Source organism: Erpetoichthys calabaricus, chromosome 4 (assembly GCF_900747795.2).
Source record: "Erpetoichthys calabaricus chromosome 4, fErpCal1.3, whole genome shotgun sequence".
NCBI classification, from domain to species: Eukaryota; Metazoa; Chordata; class Cladistia; order Polypteriformes; family Polypteridae; genus Erpetoichthys; species Erpetoichthys calabaricus.
Window position 1 is genome coordinate 205,629,543 of NC_041397.2, and position 21,432 is coordinate 205,650,974.

General features: G+C 40.1%; 1 protein-coding gene across 2 annotated transcripts in view; it reads left to right on the forward strand.

The window, feature by feature from the left end:
• hlcs (holocarboxylase synthetase (biotin-(proprionyl-CoA-carboxylase (ATP-hydrolysing)) ligase)) overlaps positions 1-19,133 on the forward strand; it is a 246,349-nt gene extending 227,216 nt beyond the window's left edge. For both annotated transcript variants that reach the window (XM_028800229.2, XM_051926839.1), the window contains exons 7-11: positions 1,394-1,461; positions 1,832-1,992; positions 6,970-7,084; positions 9,093-9,306; positions 18,303-19,133. In XM_028800229.2, the coding sequence (XP_028656062.1) occupies positions 1,394-1,461; positions 1,832-1,992; positions 6,970-7,084; positions 9,093-9,306; positions 18,303-18,474 (730 nt within the window). In that variant the 3' untranslated portion in view covers positions 18,475-19,133. The remainder of the gene's footprint in view (positions 1-1,393; positions 1,462-1,831; positions 1,993-6,969; positions 7,085-9,092; positions 9,307-18,302) is intronic.
• The last annotated feature ends 2,299 nt before the right edge of the window (positions 19,134-21,432 follow it).

Here is a 21,432-nt window from a genome sequence, read left to right on the forward strand (position 1 = left end):
AATCACCAACCCACCTAACCTGCATGTCTTTGGACTGTGGGAGGAAACCAGAGCGCCCGGAGGAAACCCACGCAGACACTGGCAGAACATGCAATTTCCACGCAGGGAGGACCCGGGAAGCGAACCCAGGTCCCCAGGTCTCCCAACTGCGAGGCAGCAGCGCTACCCACTGCGCCACCGTGCCACCCCTTAAAACCCAGTGAGATTGAATTAAAAAAGTATTCTCTTTGACAAACATTTCTTTGAATTTCCTGGTTTTAAAGATCTCATTATTTCCGACTTTAAGACTCTGATTCGGCATTTTCTTTTTGTTTTGATGAAACATAGAATTTCTTTCTGTTTATGAAGCTTGCAAAAATCTCACTATGTTCTTACTTCTATGATCTCACAGAGGCACGGTTACACAGTGGTTGGCACTATGAGCACACGGTCATGTTCACTGTTAGTATCATTAGTCTACTTGCTGACACAATGCAAATTTGAACACTGGGAGAAACTTGGGGTTAGCAGAGAAAACTCGTGCAGATACAAATAATAAATTAATAAATTACCAGAATTTTGCCTAAAGTCTTTTTTTTCCGTAAAAGGATTAAACCTTGCGTGCTGATGAAGATTTTTATAGGCATCTTTTAGCAAAAGAATGAAAGCTTACTTTGTATTAATGATGCACTTCATCAAAACATCCATCCATGCATATTCTAAGCCTGTCTTTATATCACAGCATAGACAGGAAGCCTGAGTCTAACATGGCAGTATCAGTTTTAAGTTAATAACTAACCTTAGATGGAACACCAGTAGGTCACAGGACACGATCACATTCTCTCATACCAGGCTATGTCAGAGTTAACACTTAGCCTAACTCACACATATTTTGAATGTGAGAGAAAGCCCAGACAAAACAAGGAAATTAGGTGAGTGCTAACTGACAGTAACTGAACATATTTAACTTGCCCTCTTTTTAAATGTTTGACATGGAAAACTTGGAAAACCACCAAGCTAACATTCTAAACTTGGTTCCTGCCACCCAAGCAGAAAACTCAAAATAGCGTCATGTTCCAAATCATAATTAGAAAATAGACATATTCCAAATGTCCATACTTTTCATTTATAGATACAGAGTAAATTAACTTTGGTTTCAGCCAACAAATAAAAGCAAATACTTCAGAAAGTACTAAAACAGACCTGTGATAATTATACTATAAGCAATAGGGGAAAAAAGCAAATTTTTAAAGATCTTTCATGATCTTCTTCTAGTTCTTTACGGATTTAATCAGTATTCTGCTTTAGCACAGTTCAAGCATATTTTTTCTATGTAACAGACTATTTGTGCACTGCAATGGTATTTACCCCTTTTATTTGTTCTGATCTACTTCTTTTTTCTCACCATTCACAGGTTGATGCTTCACTTGCCACAGGAAATGGGGTTAATAGCTATAGCCACTCGGCAGACAAAAGGCAAAGGTCGGTACTTTTCCAGCACTTTGGCCAATAAGCATTTTCCTCTTTTTACTTTTTTCTTACAGTTAACCTCTAGGCATTAGCATACTCTACGTTATTATTATTCTTAACATTGTATACTCTTGAGTTTTTGCCTGTGGCACTGTCAGTGTTATTTTACACGTCTATGTTTAACTAGCAAAGAAAATACCTTCTTTTAATGTTTGCAAAAGTTCACTTTTTAAGGTTACCACTGTAAGTCAAAACAGATTTTTTGTTATTTATTTGTCTGCTTGTTTTTATGTCTGGTCATCCAGTAGAGTATTCCACTATGCAGCATATATATTTCACTATTAGCTGAAATAAAGTTTACATTTTATTTGCCTTTTTTCAGGTCGTTCTGGAAATGTATGGCTGAGCCCTTTAGGTTGTGCCATGTTTACCCTGTATGTTAACATTCCATTGGAGTCCAAATTAGGCCAAAGGCTGCCTTTTCTACAACATCTGGTGGCCCTTGCTGTGGTGGAGGCAGTACGTACATTACCTGGATATGAGGTAAACTGTAATTTCACATTTTCCCAGGAGATTTTTATTTTCCACTCCTAGCTTTAAATATTTAAAGTAATAACCTTCTGTTATATAGCATAGAGTATTTTTGAATATTATTGATGATATGCATGATTTGTCTTCAGTGAGCTTCAAACACATGATATATATATAAAATGATTAACAGTTAAAACATCAGCAAGAACTTGTGAGTCTCCTTTAATAAAATTGCAGGGTAAATATAAAATGATAGATTCATGTTCTATAATTCTTTGCATTTATATAGCGCTTTTCTCACTACTCAAAGCGCTCAGCAATTGCAGGTTAAGGGCCTTGCTCAAGGGCCCAACAGAGCAGAGTCCCTATTGGCATTTACGGGATTCGAACCGGCAACCTTCTGATTGCCATTGCAGATGTTCAGTCAAAATGTTTTTTTTTTCTTTGTTAGAGTGCATCCGGAAAGTATTCACAGCGCATCACTTTTTCCACATTTTGTTATGTTACAGCCTTATTCCAAAATGGATTAAATTCATTTTTTTCCTCAGAATTCTATACACAACACCCCATAATGACAACGTGAAAAAAGTTTACTTGAGATTTTTGCAAATTTATTAAAAATAAAAAAATTGAGAAAGCACATGTACATAAGTATTCACAGCCTTTGCCATGAAGCTCAAAATTGAGCTCAGGTGCATCCTGTTTCCCCTGATCATCCTTGAGATGTTTCTGCAGTTTAATTGGAGTCCACCTGTGGTAAATTCAGTTAATTGGACATGATTTGGAAATGCACACACCTGTCTATATAAGGTCCCACAGTTGACAGTTCATGTCAGAGCACAAACCAAGCATGAAGTCAAAGGAATTGTCTGTAGACCTCCGAAACAGGATTGTCTCAAGGCACAAATCTGGGGAAGGTTACAGAAAAATTTCTGCTGCTTTGAAGGTCCCAATGAGCACAGTGGCCTCCATCATCCGTAAGTGGAAGAAGTTCGAAACCACCAGGACTCTTCCTAGAGCTGGCCAGCCATCTAAACTGAGCGATCGAGGGAGAAGGGCCTTAGTAAGGGAGGTGACCAAGAACCCGATGGTCACTCTGTCAGAGCTCCAGAGGTCCTCTGTGGAGAGAGGAGAACCTTCCAGAAGGACAACCATCTCTGCAGCAATCCACCAATCAGGCCTGTATGGTAGAGTGGCCAGACGGAAGCCACTCCTTAGTAAAAGGCACATGGCAGCCTGCCTGGAGTTTGCCAAAAGGCACCTGAAGGACTCTCAGACCATGAGAAAGAAAATTCTCTGATCTGATGAGACAAAGATTGAACTCTTTGATGTGAATGCCAGGTGTCACGTTTGGAGGAAACCAGGCACCACTCATCACCAGGCCAATACCATCCCTACAGTGAAGCATGGTGGTGGCAGCATCATGCTGTGGGGATGTTTTTCAGCGGCAGGAACTGGGAGACTAGTCAGGATAAAGGGAAAGATGACTGCAGCAATGTACAGAGATATCCTGGATGAAAACCTGCTCCAGAGCGCTCTTGACCTCAGAGTGGGGCGATGGTTCATCTTTCAGTAGGACAACAACCCTAAGCACACAGAATGTCCTTGAGTGGCCCAGCCAGAGCCCAGACTTGAATCCGATTAAACATCTCTGGAGAGATCTTAAAATGGCTGTGCACCAACGCTTCCCATCCAACCTGATGGAGCTTGAGAGGTGCTGCAAAGAGTAATGGGCGAAACTGGCCAAGGATAGGTGTGCCAAGCTTGTGGCATCATATTCAAAAAGACTTGAGGCTGTAATTGCTGCCAAAGGTGCATCAACAAAGTATTGAGCAAAGGCTGTGAATACTTATGTACATGTGATTTCTCAGTTTTTTTATTTTTAATAAATTTGCAAAAACCTGAAGTAAACTTTTTTCACGTTGTCATTATGGGGTGTTGTGTGTAGAATTCTGAGGAAAAAATGAATTTAATCCATTTTGGAATAAGGCTGTAACATAACAAAATGTGGAAAAAGTGATGCGCTATGAATACTTTCCGGATACACTGTATATCTGTAGTGGTAGAGTGTTGCACCAAGTTAGCAATTGTGGATGCAATGAGACGTCATTTTATTGGCTAACTGAAAAACTGCCTGAAGAAGGGGCCTGAGTTGGCTCAAAAGCTTGCATATTGTAATCTTTTTAGATAGCCAATAAAACTTGTCATTTTGCTTGACTTCTCATTTTTCTTTGGTACAAAATATTGCTTTTTATCGCCCCAGGTATGTTAAAATATAGTCATGTGCTCATGTACTGCCTGCCAAGACATTTCTGCATGTGTCATCTTATGCTACCCCTACTGAGGACTTTGTTTACTTCATTCCACTGTAATAAATGTGCTTGTAGTTTAATGAAGAAATAGTGTACCCTATTTTATTAAGAAATAATGGTATGATTTTTGCTTTACAGTAATCCCTCCTCCATCGCGGGGGTTGCGTTCCAGAGCCACCCGCGAAATAAGAAAATCCGTGAAGTAGAAACCATATGTTTATATGGTTATTTTTATATTGTCATGCTTGGGTCACAGATTTGTGCAGAAACACAGGAGGTTGTAGAGAGACAGGAACGTTATTCAAACACTGCAAACAAACATTTGTCTCTTTTTCAAATTTGTCTCACAATTAAAAGAATGCAAACATATCTTCCTCTTCAAAGGAGTGCGTGTCAGGAGCACAGAATGTCACATAGATAGAGAAAACAATCTCTAGCAAACAAATCAATAGGGCTGTTTGGCTTTTAAGTATGCGAAGCACCGCGGCACAAAGCTGTTGAAGGCGGCAGCTCACACCCCCTCCGTCAGGAGCAGGGAGAGAGAGAGATAGAGAGAGACAGAGTTTGTTTTTCAGTCAAAAATCAATACGTGCCCTTCGAGCTTTTAAGTATGCAAAGCACCGTGCAGCATGTTGTTTCAGGAAGCAGCTGCACAAAAGATAGCAACGTGAAGATAATCTTTCAGCATTTTTAGACGAGCGTCCATATCGTCTAGGTGTGCGAACAGCCCCCCTGCTCAATCCCCATACGTCAGGATCAGAGAAAGTCAGAGCAAGAGAGAGAGAAGAGTAAGCAATCTAGCTTCTCAGCCATCTGCCAATAGCGTCCCTTGTATGAAATCAACTGGGCAAACCAACTGAGGAAGCATGTACCAGAAATTAAAAGACCCATTGTCCGCAGAAATCCGCGAACCAGCAAAAAATCCGCGATATATATTTAAATATGCTTACATATAAAATCCGCGATGGAGTGAAGCCACAAAAGGCGAAGCGCGATATAGCGAGGGATCACTGTAGATAATTATAATACTACCACAATTTTTATAAAAGCTACAGAGCCAATTTAAGGGGTGAAGCCAGTTTAACAACTGCTTGTGCTTGGAAAAAACAATGATTGTTTTTTATTTGTTTAACCCTTCTGTTTTATAATTAGTGTAATTTCATTATAGAATACCTTTCATAAACACGAACGGTAACCCTTGAAAATCCTCTGTTCAGTATTCTCCTTATAAATACTGATTGAAAGATCTTGTCTCCATCACTAATGTCTGCCTCTTCAGGATCTGTCTTACTTTTCCCTGTTACTCAAGTAGCATCACATCTACCTGTTACCTTGCAGTTGGTTGGTCCACACAGAGACACCACAGAACTTCTTTTGCCTGAGAAGCAGGTGGTTTCACCTGGCCACCAGGAGTTTGTTAATCAACTCCATCCCGATATAAGTATCAGGAGTATCTGGTACCCCTTTTATAGGTGACATTCAGTTAGCATTACTGAAGACCATCATGGGAGACTTATTTTGTTTATTGCTCTTTCTCTGATCCAGCATAGCAAATTCCTATGATTAACTTTACAACGAATACGAAGCTACAAACATAATATTGCAAACAATTGTTAAAGGATTATAATCCCCTTCCCAGCATGCACTGTAGCACAAAGAAACTAGTATTTACATACAGTATACAAACCCTTGCTACTTTTTCTTTTTTCAAAAATAACTGCAATTCCTAAAGACTGGAAAAAAGGCAATCTGGCAGATCCTAGTAACATTAATTTGAAATGTATCACTGATAAATTAATGGAAGCAGTTGTTAAAGAAAAACTTAAGCAGCACATGATAGAACAAGTGTACTATTTAACAGGCAACCCGAGTTTACACAGGAAAGATTTTCTTTGGAACATACGGTAGAATTCTGTGAGGAAGCAACATGAGCAGTTTTTCAGATGCTTGCATACAGTATCATTTCTCTTGATTTTCAAAATGATTTGGATAAGGTGAGAGACTAGAGATCAGACTTAAAGAAGTTAAAATCACACTGTGAAGGTGGATGCAGAATTGTATCAAACATAGAAAACAAATGGTTATGACGAGATAAGTTCCCCCAAAATAAAGTATGCATTCATCCCACTTTCCAGTACTTCCTTAGATATTTCTCTTACTTTTGTTGTACTTCTGACCGTCTCATTTATTCTATCCTTCTTTATAACTTAACATATCCATCTCAACATTCTCATTCTTGCCACATCTGACTTCTTCTGCTTCCCTCCTTTCTAAGTATTTAAACTATCCGCTATTTTCCATAGCTCTCCCTGCAGGCCAGCTTCTGAATCCTAATCATAATTAAACCTCAAATATTCTGTCTTCTTCCTGTTTATATTGAGTCCTCCATCTTTCAAAGCCCCTTTCCATTCTTCCATCTTCCTCTCCACTTTTCCTTTTTGGTGCTACACAACATAGTGTCATCAGTAAAAAGTATGTGCCAGAGGGACTGGTCTTTTTTCCCCCCAAGAGTCAACACAACCATAAATAGATCAAAGAGCTAAGGGCTTAAAGAACATACAACATTTGCAAATATATTGTATATGGTCAAAATACAATTTAATGTAGTAGGATAGATTTTGTTTGTAATAAGAAATAATTACCTAAAAATATCAAAATATTTTCTGTCTGTTTTTAGGATATTAACCTACGAGTGAAGTGGCCAAATGACATTTACTACTCTGACTTGATGAAACTGGGTGGTGTTCTGGTTTCTTCGACAATAATTGGTTCAACATTTCATGCTCTAGTGGGTATGTTTGAGTAAGAATGTATTTAAGATTTTTTAGTTTGGTTTTATCTATCTATCTATCTATCTATCTATCTATCTATCTATCTATCTATCTATCTATCTATCTATCTATCTATCTATCTATCTATCTATCTATCTATCTATCTATCTATCTATCTATCTATCTATCTATCTATCTATCTATCTATCTATCTATCTATCTATCTATCTATCTATCTATCACTGGATATTGTAGGGGTATTCTGGCGAAGATGCTTCTTCAGTGCCCCATGAAATGCAGCGACAGTGCCTTCAGACTTCTGTCAGTGCTAATAGAAATTTGCAATCCTTACAACATATGGATTTGGAAAAAAACAATGACCATGTATCCTGTACTATTTCATTGAATGTGCATTGATGACATTTTGGGGTTGTTGCTTCATGCAATCATGTACCTGCATTTGCAGAATGAGAGTTAGTTACTTGGATGGACTTTACAAAGGTAATGTCTTCTCTTTTGTTAATGATTCTCTTGGACAGAATATCAAGACACAGATAATTCTGATCTCCTGCATGCACTGAAATGGTTAGCAGCTGAGTGTGATATGGTTAGAATTACAGTTAGAGCACGTGATTAAAAAGTGTGACATGTTCTTTTCAAGGAAAAAGTGAACAGCTGCCCCAACTGGAGAATTTCAAGTACCTTTGGGTCTTGTTCACATGTGTGGGTAGAGGTGATTGGAAGATTAACCATCAAATTGGTGTAGTATAAGCAGTTTTGTGAACAGTGTCTCAGATTGTAGTAGCAAAAAGGAAGCTAAGTCACTGGACTAAGATTTTCATTTACTTTTCAGTCTACATCCTCACTTGCTACAGTATATTTTCACATGCTCACGGTAATGACTGAATGAGTAAGTATAAGCAGTTGAAATATAGCTTCTGTTCAGAATTGCTAGGCTGACTCTTCAGAGTAGATGCACTGCTTCTCTGTATCAAGATTATCCTTTTGAAGTGGTTTGGGTACCGTCTTTTATAGACAGGTGAGGTTTCGCACATTGGGAGAAGACAAAGAAGCTGATGCAGGACACACTGGGGGATTATATTTCTTCATGACCCAGTAGTTTCTAAGAATTCCCCAGAAATGACTTTAGAAAGTTACTGGGGCCTGGTCAACCAGCTCAGCATGCTACCACTATGATCCTCAACAAGGAAAATAGAGTGAAAATCATAGTAATGATGGTTTAAATATTCTGAATTAGACAGATTATTAGCTTGTGTGAGTGTGAATGTGTGTGTGAATGTGCTTTACAATGCACAGTACACTGTGCAGGGCTGGTTCATGTGTTATGATTGGTGATGTTGGCAAAGGCTTACAGACTCCGCAAATCTGAAATGCACAAATCAGATTCTGTTAATGGATTCAAACATTTCTGTATTTTGATAAAATGTACTGTATGGTATACCCTTTTCATGTTATGTAATTTATGCTGGCAATTAATACAATTGGCAATATACGATTTTTGATTTTAATATAACATTTGTGAATCCAATTATCCTGTCAGCATTAGTTGCAAAGTAGTAACCAATAGTAGTGTGGATGTCTTTCCATTGTAAGACACAGTAAAATAAGCTCATTTCTAAATTTGCAAAAGAGATAACAAAACTTTCCATAGTTTTTAGTAATCCTGCAGGTGGTGCAGTATCATCTACTTGATCTGGTTTAAAAAAATGTTAAGAAATACAGTGCTAAAATGTGTAAGTTTTGTTCATAAAAAATTTGTGTGGATGCTATGCAGTTTTAAGCATGTTTTGCTCATTATTTTGAAAATTTAAATTTTATACCTAGAACTCAGCATAAAATACAGAATATTCAGTTTAACGGTGCCCTGTGTCCTTTTATTTGATTGAATAAACAGATAGCTATATTTATGCTTCCTCATTCATTCTACTCAGTCTGTTAATTTGTTTTGATGTATTAGGAAAAATACCTTTCTGGTTTTTTTTTCCATCGTTGTCTTTTTTTTCTCAAGGTTGTGGATTTAATGTGAGCAACAGTAACCCTACGATTTGCATTAATGATCTCATAGTTCAATATAACAAGGAAAATAGAACAGATCTAAGCACTCTCTCAGTGGAACAGCTAATTAGTCGGACTGTAACTATACTTGAAAATCTTATAAGTGCATTCCAGGAAGAAGGCCCCAGTGGTGTCCTGCCTGTTTACTATAAGAGATGGATACACAGGTAATCTGCATTTACTGTCTGCTTTGTAATATGACATGTTATTATGTATGTCAATTGGTTTTCTGTACTGCTTGTATTTTATTTGCACTTTTTTAAGAGATTAGGTGTTACAGCACATTCTTTTTACTGCTAAAAAAAGTTTTAGGAGAGTTGTGTATCTGTTTTTAGGTGTTACAGCACATTCTTTTTACTGCTAAAAAAGTTTTAGGAGAGTTGTGTATCTGTTTATCTACCTTTCGCATATAGGCCATGACACAATTTGTCTAATAGTAGTATTTAATGCAGTTCTTAATGCTGAGCTACTTTTTCAGATATAAGGTTTTATCAGTGGAATTATTTTCATAACAGGCATTATCCATGTTTTTGATTAAATACTTTATATCTATTATCATGTACACAGTTATGCAAAAATGTACTTAAGTTTGTTTACTTCTGTAGTCCCTAATTTTGTAATTTATTTTTTGTTATGTTGCATTTTGATTAACACATGCAAGTAAGAATTCAACTGTACATTTTCACTTGACAATAAATTGCCTATAATTTACTATTGATGCAGTGTAATGAGATTAAGATCTCGATGTTGAAAAATTATGTAGTGAGCATTAAATAATACAGTGGAATTCTTTTAAAGCAACAAATCCATTTACTTACAAGGCTGAATACCACTCAAATTTCAAAGAACTAGATTTTTCTAACTAAGAAGTTATGAATCATTGGAGGATGTCCAAGCTATAAGGGCAGATGAAAGGTTTTTGTGATCAATGTGTATAATGTCATTTGTAGGTAGTTGTGGCTTTCAAAACCGATGGCAAGATGTATTGTACCTTGTAACTGACATATAATTATATATACGTATGTAGGCTTCACCAATTTTTCAAAGTTAATCCATTTCTGAAGTCTTCTTCAGAAAATAAATGTTTATAATGTGAATGCCAAAGTATTATTAATTTAATTGAAAAAAATTTAAAGCATTTCTGGCCCCCAGAAATTTCCCAAGTTTTTTTTATATAACACTGAAATACATAAAAATTGCCAGAGTTAATCCTCTTTAATAAAATCCCTTTGTGCGTCCAGGTGTCCGTGTGTGTGTGTGTCTTCTGGTAAAGTGCGCATGCTCAGGGCTTCTGGTGAAGTGCGCATGCGCGGGGCACGGTGCGATGCGCGATATTACTGTCAGAGAAAGTTAGAGGCGTTTTACGGAAATACAAACCAGTATTACTGTGAGAGGAAATTAAAGGTACACAATACAGTGACGCATATTACAGCCATATACAAGCCAGTATTACTGTCAGAGGAGATTAAAGGCTTATTACCGACGTGCACGCCTGTATTACCGCCAGAGAAAATTAAAGGTATATTACGGACGTACAAGACAGTATTACTGTCACAGAAAATTAAGGACACACAATACACGGTGGCAGCCCACGAAGAACGGTCAGCTCAGCAAGTAAACATCAACAAAAGAAAGGCTGAAAGAAAGAAAAATACAACCAACAAAAAGAATGAGGTCAAAGTCTCTTGCCATTTAATATAGACTGTTCCTACTAATGTTTATGCACTACTGTTCTAGCGCCCGTTATTGTAACGGGCTAAATGACAAGTTTAATAATATTAGACATCAAAAATAACTACTAAGACATTGTCATTCATTAAATACTGTTAATAAAACTACAGTAATTACCCTATGCTTTATCACATCAAGTTTCACCCTTAAGGAATGACCTTCTTATCTTTTTCAGCTATTTCACAATGTTATTCTAGCCATGAAACTCAGGGTAATGCAAGAAGATACAGTGCATCCGGAAAGTATTCACAGCGCATCACTTTTTCCACATTTTGTTATGTTACAGCCTTATTCCAAAATGGATTAAATTCATTTTTTTCCTCAGAATTCTACACACAACACCCCATAATGACAACGTGAAAAAAGTTTACTTGAGATTTTTGCAAATTTATTAAAAATAAAAAAATTGAGAAAGCACATGTACATAAGTATTCACAGCCTTTGCTCAATACTTTGTCGATGCACCTTTGGCAGCAATTACAGCCTCAAGTCTTTTTGAATATGATGCCACAAGCTTCAGCATCAATTCTTCTAGGTACACTTGCACACAGTTTTTGAAGGAACTTGGCTGGTAGGTTGTTCCAAACATCTTGGAGAACTAACCACAGATCTTCTCTGGATGTAGGCTTCCTCACATCCTTCTATCTCTTCATGTAATCCCAGACACACTCGATGATGTTGAGATCAGGGCTCTGTGGGGGCCATACCATCACTTCCAGGACTTCTTGTTCTTCTTTACGCTGAAGATAGTTCTTAATGACTTTGGCTGTATGTTTGGGGTCGTTGTCCTGCTGCAGAATAAATTTGGGGCCAATCATACGCCTCTCTGATGGTATTGCATGATGGATAAGTATCTGCCTGTATTTCTCAGCATTGAGAACACCATTAATCCTGACCAAATCTCCAACTCCATTTGCAGAAATGCAGCCCCAAACGTTCAAGGAACCTCCACCATGCTTCACTGTTGCCTGCAGACACTCATTATTGTACCGCTCTCCAGCCTTTCGACAAACAAACTGCCTTCTGCTACAGCCAAATATTTCAAATTTTGACTCATCAGTCCAGAGCACCTGCTGCCATTTTTCTGCACCCCAGTTCCCATGTTTTCATGCATACTTGAGTCGCTTGGCCTTGTTTCCACGTCGGAGGTATGGCTTTTTGGCTGCAACTCTTCCATGAAGACCACTTTTGGCCAGACTTCTCTGGACAGTAGATGGGTGTACCTGGGTCCCACTGGTTTCTGCCAGTTCTGAGCTGAGGGCACTGCTGGACATCTTCCGATTTGGAAGGGTAATAAGCTTGATGTGTCTTTCATCTGCTGCACTGTTTCCTTGGCCGACCACTGCATGTACGATCTTCAACGTTGCCCGTTTCTTTGTGCTTCTTCAAAAGAACTTGAACAGCACATCTTGGAACCCCAGTCTGCTTTGAAATCTTTGTCTGGGAGAGACCTTGCTGATGCAGTATAACTACCTTGTGTCTTGTTGCTGTGCTCAATCTTGCCATGACATGAAACTGTCTTCCACAACCTCACCTTGGTAGCAGAGTTTGGCTGTTCCTCACCCAGTTTTAAGCCCCCTACACAGCAGTTTCTGTTTCAGTTAATGACTGTGTTTCAACCTACGTGTGACATTGATGATCATTAGCACCTGTTTGGTATAATTGGATGATCATACACCTGACTATAATCCTACAAAATCCCTGACTTTGTGCAAGTGTACCTATAAGAATTGATGCTGGTTTGAAGGCAAAAGGTAGGAACACCAAATATTGATTTGATTTAGATTTTTCTTTTGTTTGCTCACTTTGCGTTTTGTAAATTGATAACAATAAACAATCATTATTTATATTTCTGAAAGCATTCTTTGTTTACAACATTTTTTCACACCTGCCTAAAACTTTTGCACAGTACTGTGTGTATGTGTGTATATATATACAGTGGTGTGAAAAACTATTTGCCCCCTTCCTGATTTCTTATTCTTTTGCATGTTTGTCACACAAAATGTTTCTGATCATCAAACACATTTAACCATTAGTCAAATATAACACAAGTAAACACAAAATGCAGTTTGTAAATGGTGGTTTTTATTATTTAGGGAGAAAAAAAAATCCAAACCTACATGGCCCTGTGTGAAAAAGTAATTGCCCCCTGCACCTAATAACTGGTTGGGCCACCCTTAGCAGCAATAACTGCAATCAAGCGTTTGCGATAACTTGCAATGAGTCTTTTACAGCGCTCTGGAGGAATTTTGGCCCACTCATCTTTGCAAAATTGTTGTAATTCAGCTTTATTTGAGGGTTTTCTAGAATGAACCGCCTTTTTAAGGTCATGCCATAGCATCTCAATTGGATTCAGGTCAGGACTTTGACTAGGCCACTCCAAAGTCTTCATTTTGTTTTTCTTCAGCCATTCAGAGGTGGATTTGCTGGTGTGTTTTGGGTCATTGTCCTGTTGCAGCACCCAAGATCGCTTCAGCTTGAGTTGACGAACAGATGGCCAGACATTCTCCTTCAGGATTTTTTGGTAGACAGTAGAATTCATGGTTCCATCTATCACAGCAAGCCTTCCAGGTCCTGAAGCTGCAAAACAACCCCAGACCATCACACTACCACCACCATATTTTACTGTTGGTATGATGTTCTTTTTCTGAAATGCTGTGTTCCTTTTACGCCAGATGTAACGGGATATTTGCCTTCCAAAAAGTTCAACTTTTGTCTCATCAGTCCACAAGGTATTTTCCCAAAAGTCTTGGCAATCATTGAGATGTTTCTTAGCAAAATTGAGACGAGCCCTAATGTTCTTTTTGCTTACCAGTGGTTTGCGTCTTGGAAATCTGCCATGCAGGCCGTTTTTGCCCAGTCTCTTTCTTATGGTGGAGTCGTGAACACTGACCTTAATTGAGGCAAGTGAGGCCTGCAGTTCTTTAGACGTTGTCCTGGGGTCTTTTGTGACCTCTCGGATGAGTCGTCTCTGCGCTCTTGGGGTAATTTTGGTCGGCCGCCCACTCCTGGGAAGGTTCACCACTGTTCCATGTTTTTGCCATTTGTGGATAATGGCTCTCACTGTGGTTCGCTGGAGTCCCAAAGCTTTAGAAATGGCTTTATAACCTTTACCAGACTGATAGATCTCAATTACTTCTGTTCTCATTTGTTCCTGAATTTCTTTGGATCTTGGCATGATGTCTAGCTTTTGAGGTGCTTTTGGTCTACTTCTCTGTGTCAGGCAGCTCCTATTTAAGTGATTTCTTGATTGAAACAGGTGTGGCAGTAATCAGGCCTGGGGGTGGCTATGGAAATTGAACTCAGGTGTGATACACCACAGTTAGGTTATTTTTTAACAAGGGGGCAATTACTTTTTCACACAGGGCCATGTAGGTTTGGATTTTTTTTCTCCCTAAATAATAAAAACCATCATTTAAAAACTGCATTTTGTGTTTACTTGTGTTATATTTGACTAATGGTTAAATGTGTTTGATGATCAGAAACATTTTGTGTGACAAACATGCAAAAGAATATAGTATATATATATACTGTATATAAAATATATACTGTGTGTATATATATATATATATATATATATACTGTATATAAAATATATACTGTGTGTATATATATATATATATATATATATATATATATATATATATATATATATATATATTATATATATATATATATAATATATACTGTATATATTGTGGAACGAGCCCCGGACACAGACAGGAAGACATGTTATAATCACCACCACATGTTTATCAACACTAATATTTACAAAGTCCAAGTGCCACACAAATCCCTAGTCCCCAAAGTCCTGGCCTCTTCACACTGCCTTTACTTGTTCAGGCCGCCTCCTTGCTTCCTCCACCAAGCTCTGTCCTTCTCCTCACCTGACTCCAGCCTTGAATGAAGGGAGGCGGCCCCTTTTATAATCACCCGGATGTGCTCCAGGTGTTTCCCGGCAATCTTCCACCGACACGCCCCAGTGTGGCGGAAGTGCCGGCTGCATCCCTGGAAGCACTCCGGGTGTCCCCTCTCCTCTTCTCCCCAGCACTTCCGGGTGCGGCGGAAGTGCTAAGGTCCAGGGTTCCAAAGGCATAGGAGCGCCCCCAGGCGGTGACCACGGGCCCCTACAGGATGGAGCTTCAACGCTCTGTACCCATGGCCCCCAAAGGTACCAGGGTGGTTGCCCCCACATGGTCTGGGGAAGGCGCAAGCCCTCCTCCGGTCCTCCTGGGTGTCCCAGCCGGGTCACCACCCCAGCCATCTCTGACAGTGCCCCACTGCCGGCGAAGACCAGTCAGAAGGAGCGGCATGCCCCGCGAGGGCAGCATATCCCCGAAGTGGGTCCTACTCCTGAGGCGCCAGGATCCAACTTGGCACCCCCTCCGAGGTTGCCGTGCCCCTTTGGTTGGCGCCACTCGCCCCTTTGTAGCCCCCGCCAGCTGTGGCAGCACCCCCTCGCCAGCGAACAGTCTTACGGCCAGACGGCCCATCCGATGAGGGCAGGTTCCCAACGAAGCGGGTCCTACTGCTCGTCCACGGTCTGATCCTGCAACATACAGAAACAAGGGGGCAGAGCCGCTGCCTGGACACCCTTTCCTGGCGTCCCTTCGTGCCGCGCACTGGCAGCGCTCCCCCCTCCAACTGGCACCCCGGAACTTGCCTGTTCGGCACCCCCTCCGTGGGTTTCGTGTCCCTCCTGTTGACGAAACAGACGGGACCGCATGCACTCCTTTCCTCTCCGCTGACCTTACGGGTTCCCTCTGCCCCGCAGAGGGCGGCCAGCAACCGGACATGAGCCGCCTGCCTCACGTCCTCCCTTATTGGAGGAACCGGCATTCTTCCCTCGATTCCTCCCTTTCCTCTCGAACGCCGTGACGGTCTGGGTCTGCGCATGGTGAACGCACAGATCCAGCCCCGTCTGCGTCCATACAGAGTGACGGGAGACTGCCGCGGGCTCGGAGCGTAGGGCACTAGGCCCCAGGGCACTCATCAGCCCCTCGTCCTGCCAGCCTCTTCGTTCTTTCTCCCCTCACCTCGCGCACAGCACTCCCCGCCGCGTCCATTGTCGGATAACCCTCTACTCGGTTCCGTTTACGAATGTCCCGGGCCCCTTTGATGGGTTCTCCTTAATGCTGTACGGGGTTGGCTGTACTCACCATCCCCGCCGTACCTCTCCGGCCGAAGAATCCAGCTTCACGCCGTCTTGTCCACTCTCGCAGCGGCTCCAGTGACGCTACCACCTTCCTCTCCAGCTTCAGCAACTCTGCCCGGAGGGCACGCAGCACCCGCAACAACTGCTGCTCCATGGGCTGAAGGCAAGCCTCCAGCTCAGACAGAGCAGCCGGCAAGGACAGGAAGTTAACCGATGGTGAGCTCCGGCCCAATCGGGTCTCTCCCCGGCACGAGACGGACATTCCCTGGTCCCGCCTCTATACAGTCATTGGCGGGCACACAGGACATACCGACCAATCCCGTGCCTGTCTCAGGGAGGGACTTCCAGTCCGCGGCCATCTTGGCTCTCCCCTTCCTGGTGCGGTGCTGTTTTTGGTCTTTCATGAGCTGCTGCGGCTCCCTTTCTGCAGCTCTCCTAGCTGCTGACGCGCCGCTGGAGCCCCGCAAACTGACATGCCCCCGCCACTGACGCGGATCCGGGCAGCCCCTGCTCTGTGAACACAAAACACACGCGGCCCCGCCGGGCCGGTTGCCGACAAGCAGGGAACTTACCTCCTGGATCCCGTCTGCGCGAGGAAACGTCCCTGGCATGGCTTCAGTGGGCGACACGCCATCCCGGGTGCCTCCAGCGCCGGCACACTCATCGGAGCCCGCTGCTCTCTTGCCCTGTCTGTTGTCTCTCTTCCGCACCAGAGTCCTCCCTCCGCGGTCCAGTAGCAGTCTGCTGGGTGACTCTTTCTCTCTGGGCTGTGGGCACGCCACTCCTGTGGCACTTGGGTAGGCTCCCCTGCTGCTCCAGGTCATCCACAGCATTATTTTTTGGAACAGGTCCCCGCCTTGAACCAGGCGGAGTATCCTGCCGACTACGCCAGTGTGGAACTAGCCCCGGACACAGACAGGCAGACATGTTATGTTGCACCACCACATGTTTATTTACACTACTATTTACAATTATTGTCCTTAAGTGCCACAAACCCCAATCTTCCCCAAAGTCCAGGCCAACCACTCTGCCTCTTCGGACCGCCTCCTTCTCTCTTTCTTCAACCTTGTCCTCTTCCACCCGACTCCGGCCTTGAATGAAGGGAGGCGGCCCCTTTTATTCATACCCGGATGTGCTCCAGGTGTGCACCGGCAATCTTCCACCCGACACGCCCCAGTGTGGCGGAAGTGCCGGCCGTCTCCCCGGAAGCACTCCGGGCGTTCCCTCTCTTCTTCCCCCCAGCACTTCCTGGTGTGACGGAAGTGCTGGGGTCCAGGGTCCATCAGGCACGGGGACACCCCCTGGTGGTGGCCACGGGCCCCTACAGGGTTGAGCTTCTAAGCCTCCAATACAACCAGGGTGGACGCCCCCTCGTGGTCTGGAGGAGGCATGAGCCCTCCTCCTATCTCCCCGGGCGTCCCGGCTGGGTAGGAACCCCAGCCGGGTGCCACAATATAAAATTCTAAGCCTAAAAGTGCAACGATTTTATGTCGCGTTTTTTGTCACACTTTAAATCGGGCTTATTTTAAAATCTACATATATATGTTTGGTATAATTCTTTTCAGAATTTATCGAACTTTAATGTGATGTTGTTAGATTTTCAGATTCTTATTCCGTTTTTAAATTATAAACTAACAAATATCAAGAACTCACGTCCCACGAGACGAGACTTTGTGCCAAGAGATTTAACCACACACGGGGCCGAAAATAAAAGACAAGAGTAGGACAGCTGCTGTACAGGCATTTAAATGTTCGAAGCGCCATACGAGATGCAGATCACACAGCATGGCAGCAGCAAACCAGCAGCTGATCGAGCACAGAGGAGGTAAAAAAATAAACTGTATTTGTTTCCCATTGTATCACCGTTTACAAGGGGGTTTTGGAGTAGCAAACATGTCTCCGCGCGTAGCTAAGGTATCTTACATCATTTCAGATACTGTATATATAATTGGTTACATTTGTTTTTTGCTTTTCCAGTTTGAGCACACATAGGTGAAGAGACTTACTCATGGTCACACAGTGTCAGTAGTGGAATTTGAACCTATAGCCTAAAGGTTTGAATTCTAGATAAATAAAATGATTTCCAGATGTCTTTGTTATATAGTTTAGCATTAGTCAAAGAAATTGTTTAAGTGACTTAATTAAATTTTGTTTTTTTAAACATCCAGTCAGAGCATATCTGATTTTTGTATATGTTATGGTAAGTTTATTGTACAATTCATTAACCTAATTTTTTTTTTTTTTTAATTTTGAAATGTCCTTCTCCTCATCTGTCAGTGGTAGCAAAGTACAGCTCTGGAGTGAACAAGGACCACAGGCAACAGTTACTGGTTTGGATGACTATGGATTCTTACAAGTTCAGAAGAGTGAGACAGATATTGTATCTGTTCAGCCAGATGGGAATTCCTTTGACATGCTACGAAATCTCATAATTACCAAAGAGCATTAAACATTGTTTTTCATGTGTCTACAAAGATTTTATGATGTTTAAGTGTAGTAAGTTATTAGTGAGCTACATTCAGCACTTAAGAAATTTCTACAGTTGCATTTGTATTAAACACAGTACTTGTTTCAGCTTTTTTAGAAATTCACTGTATTTACAAAAATGCTGTGTACACTATGTGTACATATACATACTTAAAACAAATATATAAATAGGCAGAGCACAAATGAAAATAACTTTGTTTTTATGCATGATGCATTTTAACATTGTGAAAATGTACTCATTTTATGTAAGGCTCCTAGCTATAACATTTAAAAGGTTGATCTGACTGCTTATATGCATAATTAATAATATATACAGTATCCTTGCATAAGTGTACTATGCTGTACATTTTGATTATACTGTTAACTTTCCCAAGTAAAGATCTTTAGTCTGTGAAGTGTACTCTTTATTGAGTGTATGTTTTGCTGATAATTGTACTAATATTTTTCTTTTAAGTTGCTGGTCATTTTCTTCGAAACCTCTGACATTGATCATTGCTGGAAATTTGGTGGTTGTGTGTCACCTGTGCATGATTGCTTTTTAGATGAGGACATCATCCACAAAGTAGTTCCTGATGTGTTGTTTCTGAATTCCACTAATAAACAAATAGTTGTCAAATCAAATTTTATGTCACGTAAACAATTATTTTGATTATGTTAATATTTTGTGATTGAAAAACATGACTATTCTCTGTTGTTTGCATCTGTTTACTGTACCTGTATGTATATGGTCATGGAATAGGTAAATATATCACCTTTCAATTTTATCTTTTTACGCATCATTTACAATTAATTATCAGGTCCACCCCAAATCCTAAAGTGAGACAAATCTAACATCAGGGAAGCAACAGCATGCACCGTTGCTTCTGCATGTTAGCTTATTTGTTTTTGTAATTAAGTAGTGACAAAGTAAAATCAGTTGTATGTTGTTTGTCACTAAGACAGGTCTAGTTTTAAGACTTGGTGAGAACTGCATTATTCTTAGTCATGTCCTGATATGTAAAACCACAGAACTAGAAAAGGGTGTACCTATGTGTTTACATAAAGGTGAGCGAGCGAGTGTGTGTGTGTGTGTGCTCGACCATGAGTAATTGTTGCTTTGCTCGTGGCCTGTAGATCGCAAAACCTTAATGTGGATTTAAAAAGAATACATATTGTTTTCTATTTCTTTTAAAATTTACTTATATTTAGTATAAATTTGTCTGTTATTAATGAATGACTTGGTATGTTAAAATAAATCACTTGGTTTTATTATTCTGAATAGGTCGAACAGGTTTTTTAGGAGCAAATGCTTTGCTCTGTTTTAGTGCTAAAAGATACTTAATTTGTAATGACTCATTTAATGTGATAGATTTCTGTGAATTGCCACCTTGCATTTTCAAGTATTGTTTCTTTAAGTCAGTTTTTATAGAACTTTTTTGATTACGGTACCTGCGCACTTTTACTGATTTTACTTGTATTACTTGTGCTCCCTAGAATTAAACAGGAGTGCTCAGTGGTTTAACTGAATTTGGTTGAGCTTCTTTGCTACAAAGACGTATTGCGCATAATTTATATTATTGTACCAATTTAAAAAGGGTCAATTTCTTCAAAAAATCAAAAAAATTATGAAACTGCATTTTTACTGCCTCCCAACCCTGAATCAGATTGTTTGAATCTAAGAATGTACATATTTTTTTACACTTGTAATTTTATGTTGCATTTACTGTTGACAGCTGTACAGTACTTTAATTTACTGTCTTCAGAACTGTGATTATTTCTAAAGTGAATAGCTCTGCTTTAAAGTGATATTTTTGACAATATCCTCTATCTAATTTTTAGCATTGGTATCTTCTAGCAATGTGTATATATTTAACTTTTAGAATCTAACGTGCTTTATATGTGTTTAAAGAGTCTTTTACACTACTCAAACATATATATTCATCCAAGCCTCTATACTTGGTAGCAAAAGGTCATTTTTGGTCTTAAAATTAATTGATGTTAAGAGAATGTCACATTTCTTTATCCTAGGCTATTCCCAAAAGCAAATCATGTTGCTTAAACATATGCTGTAATATAAAAAACTATGCTAAACACAATTTCCCTTAGTTGTAAAAATAATTTAAACCTTTCTGCACACTTCTTTATTATTTCAGTGTAGCTAATTTTATAAATCATGGAGACACGGTAATCTGCATTTGCAAAAACTCCCAAATTTACTATGTGTTAGTTTCGAAATCTCAAACAATTTTAGTCGTACTTTTTTTCTCTTGTTGAATTATGAAAACTGTAAATATAACAGTATTTAAAATAACTTTGTCAAATTTTATTCTTTAAAACACTAATTGGCTCTTTAGTGAATACTAAATTTACAAAAGTTGTCTTTACTTGTATTAAGTGAATGTAAGCTATTTTTCTAGCCCAGTTGCTGTTATCTGTCTGGAGCGTGTCCAGGCGGCAGTAGCCAGGAACAAATTCTGAATGGAGCATCAGTCCATCACATTGTATAACAGAGTACCTCAAGAGTAAAGCCACAAACACACACACACAGACTGGGGTTACATGCAGATTCCACACTGACGTTCAGTTTGAGGGATTCAAGCCCAGTATCTGGAAACTTTCACTGTCCTACCTAATTTGTATGTCAGAAAGTTTTGATCTTGACTTTAACATTTTTACTAAGTCTTAACAAAATTCTGTTGGGCCAGTGTGTTTAAATTTAAGTAGATATTTCATTTTGTTTTCTCTTTGTAGTGTGCTAAAATTGTGTTAAACATTTACATACCTTAAAAGTAAGTTAACTTTGTCATTGCTGTGAAATATACAGTCTAAAACTAGTACTTATGTTACACTCTTCGGTCCAAGCAGCATACTGGGAGAATGGTTAGTGTTCAAGGATCCAATTCACATCCTTCATTTTAACTCTTGCTTTTGACTGCTGTCT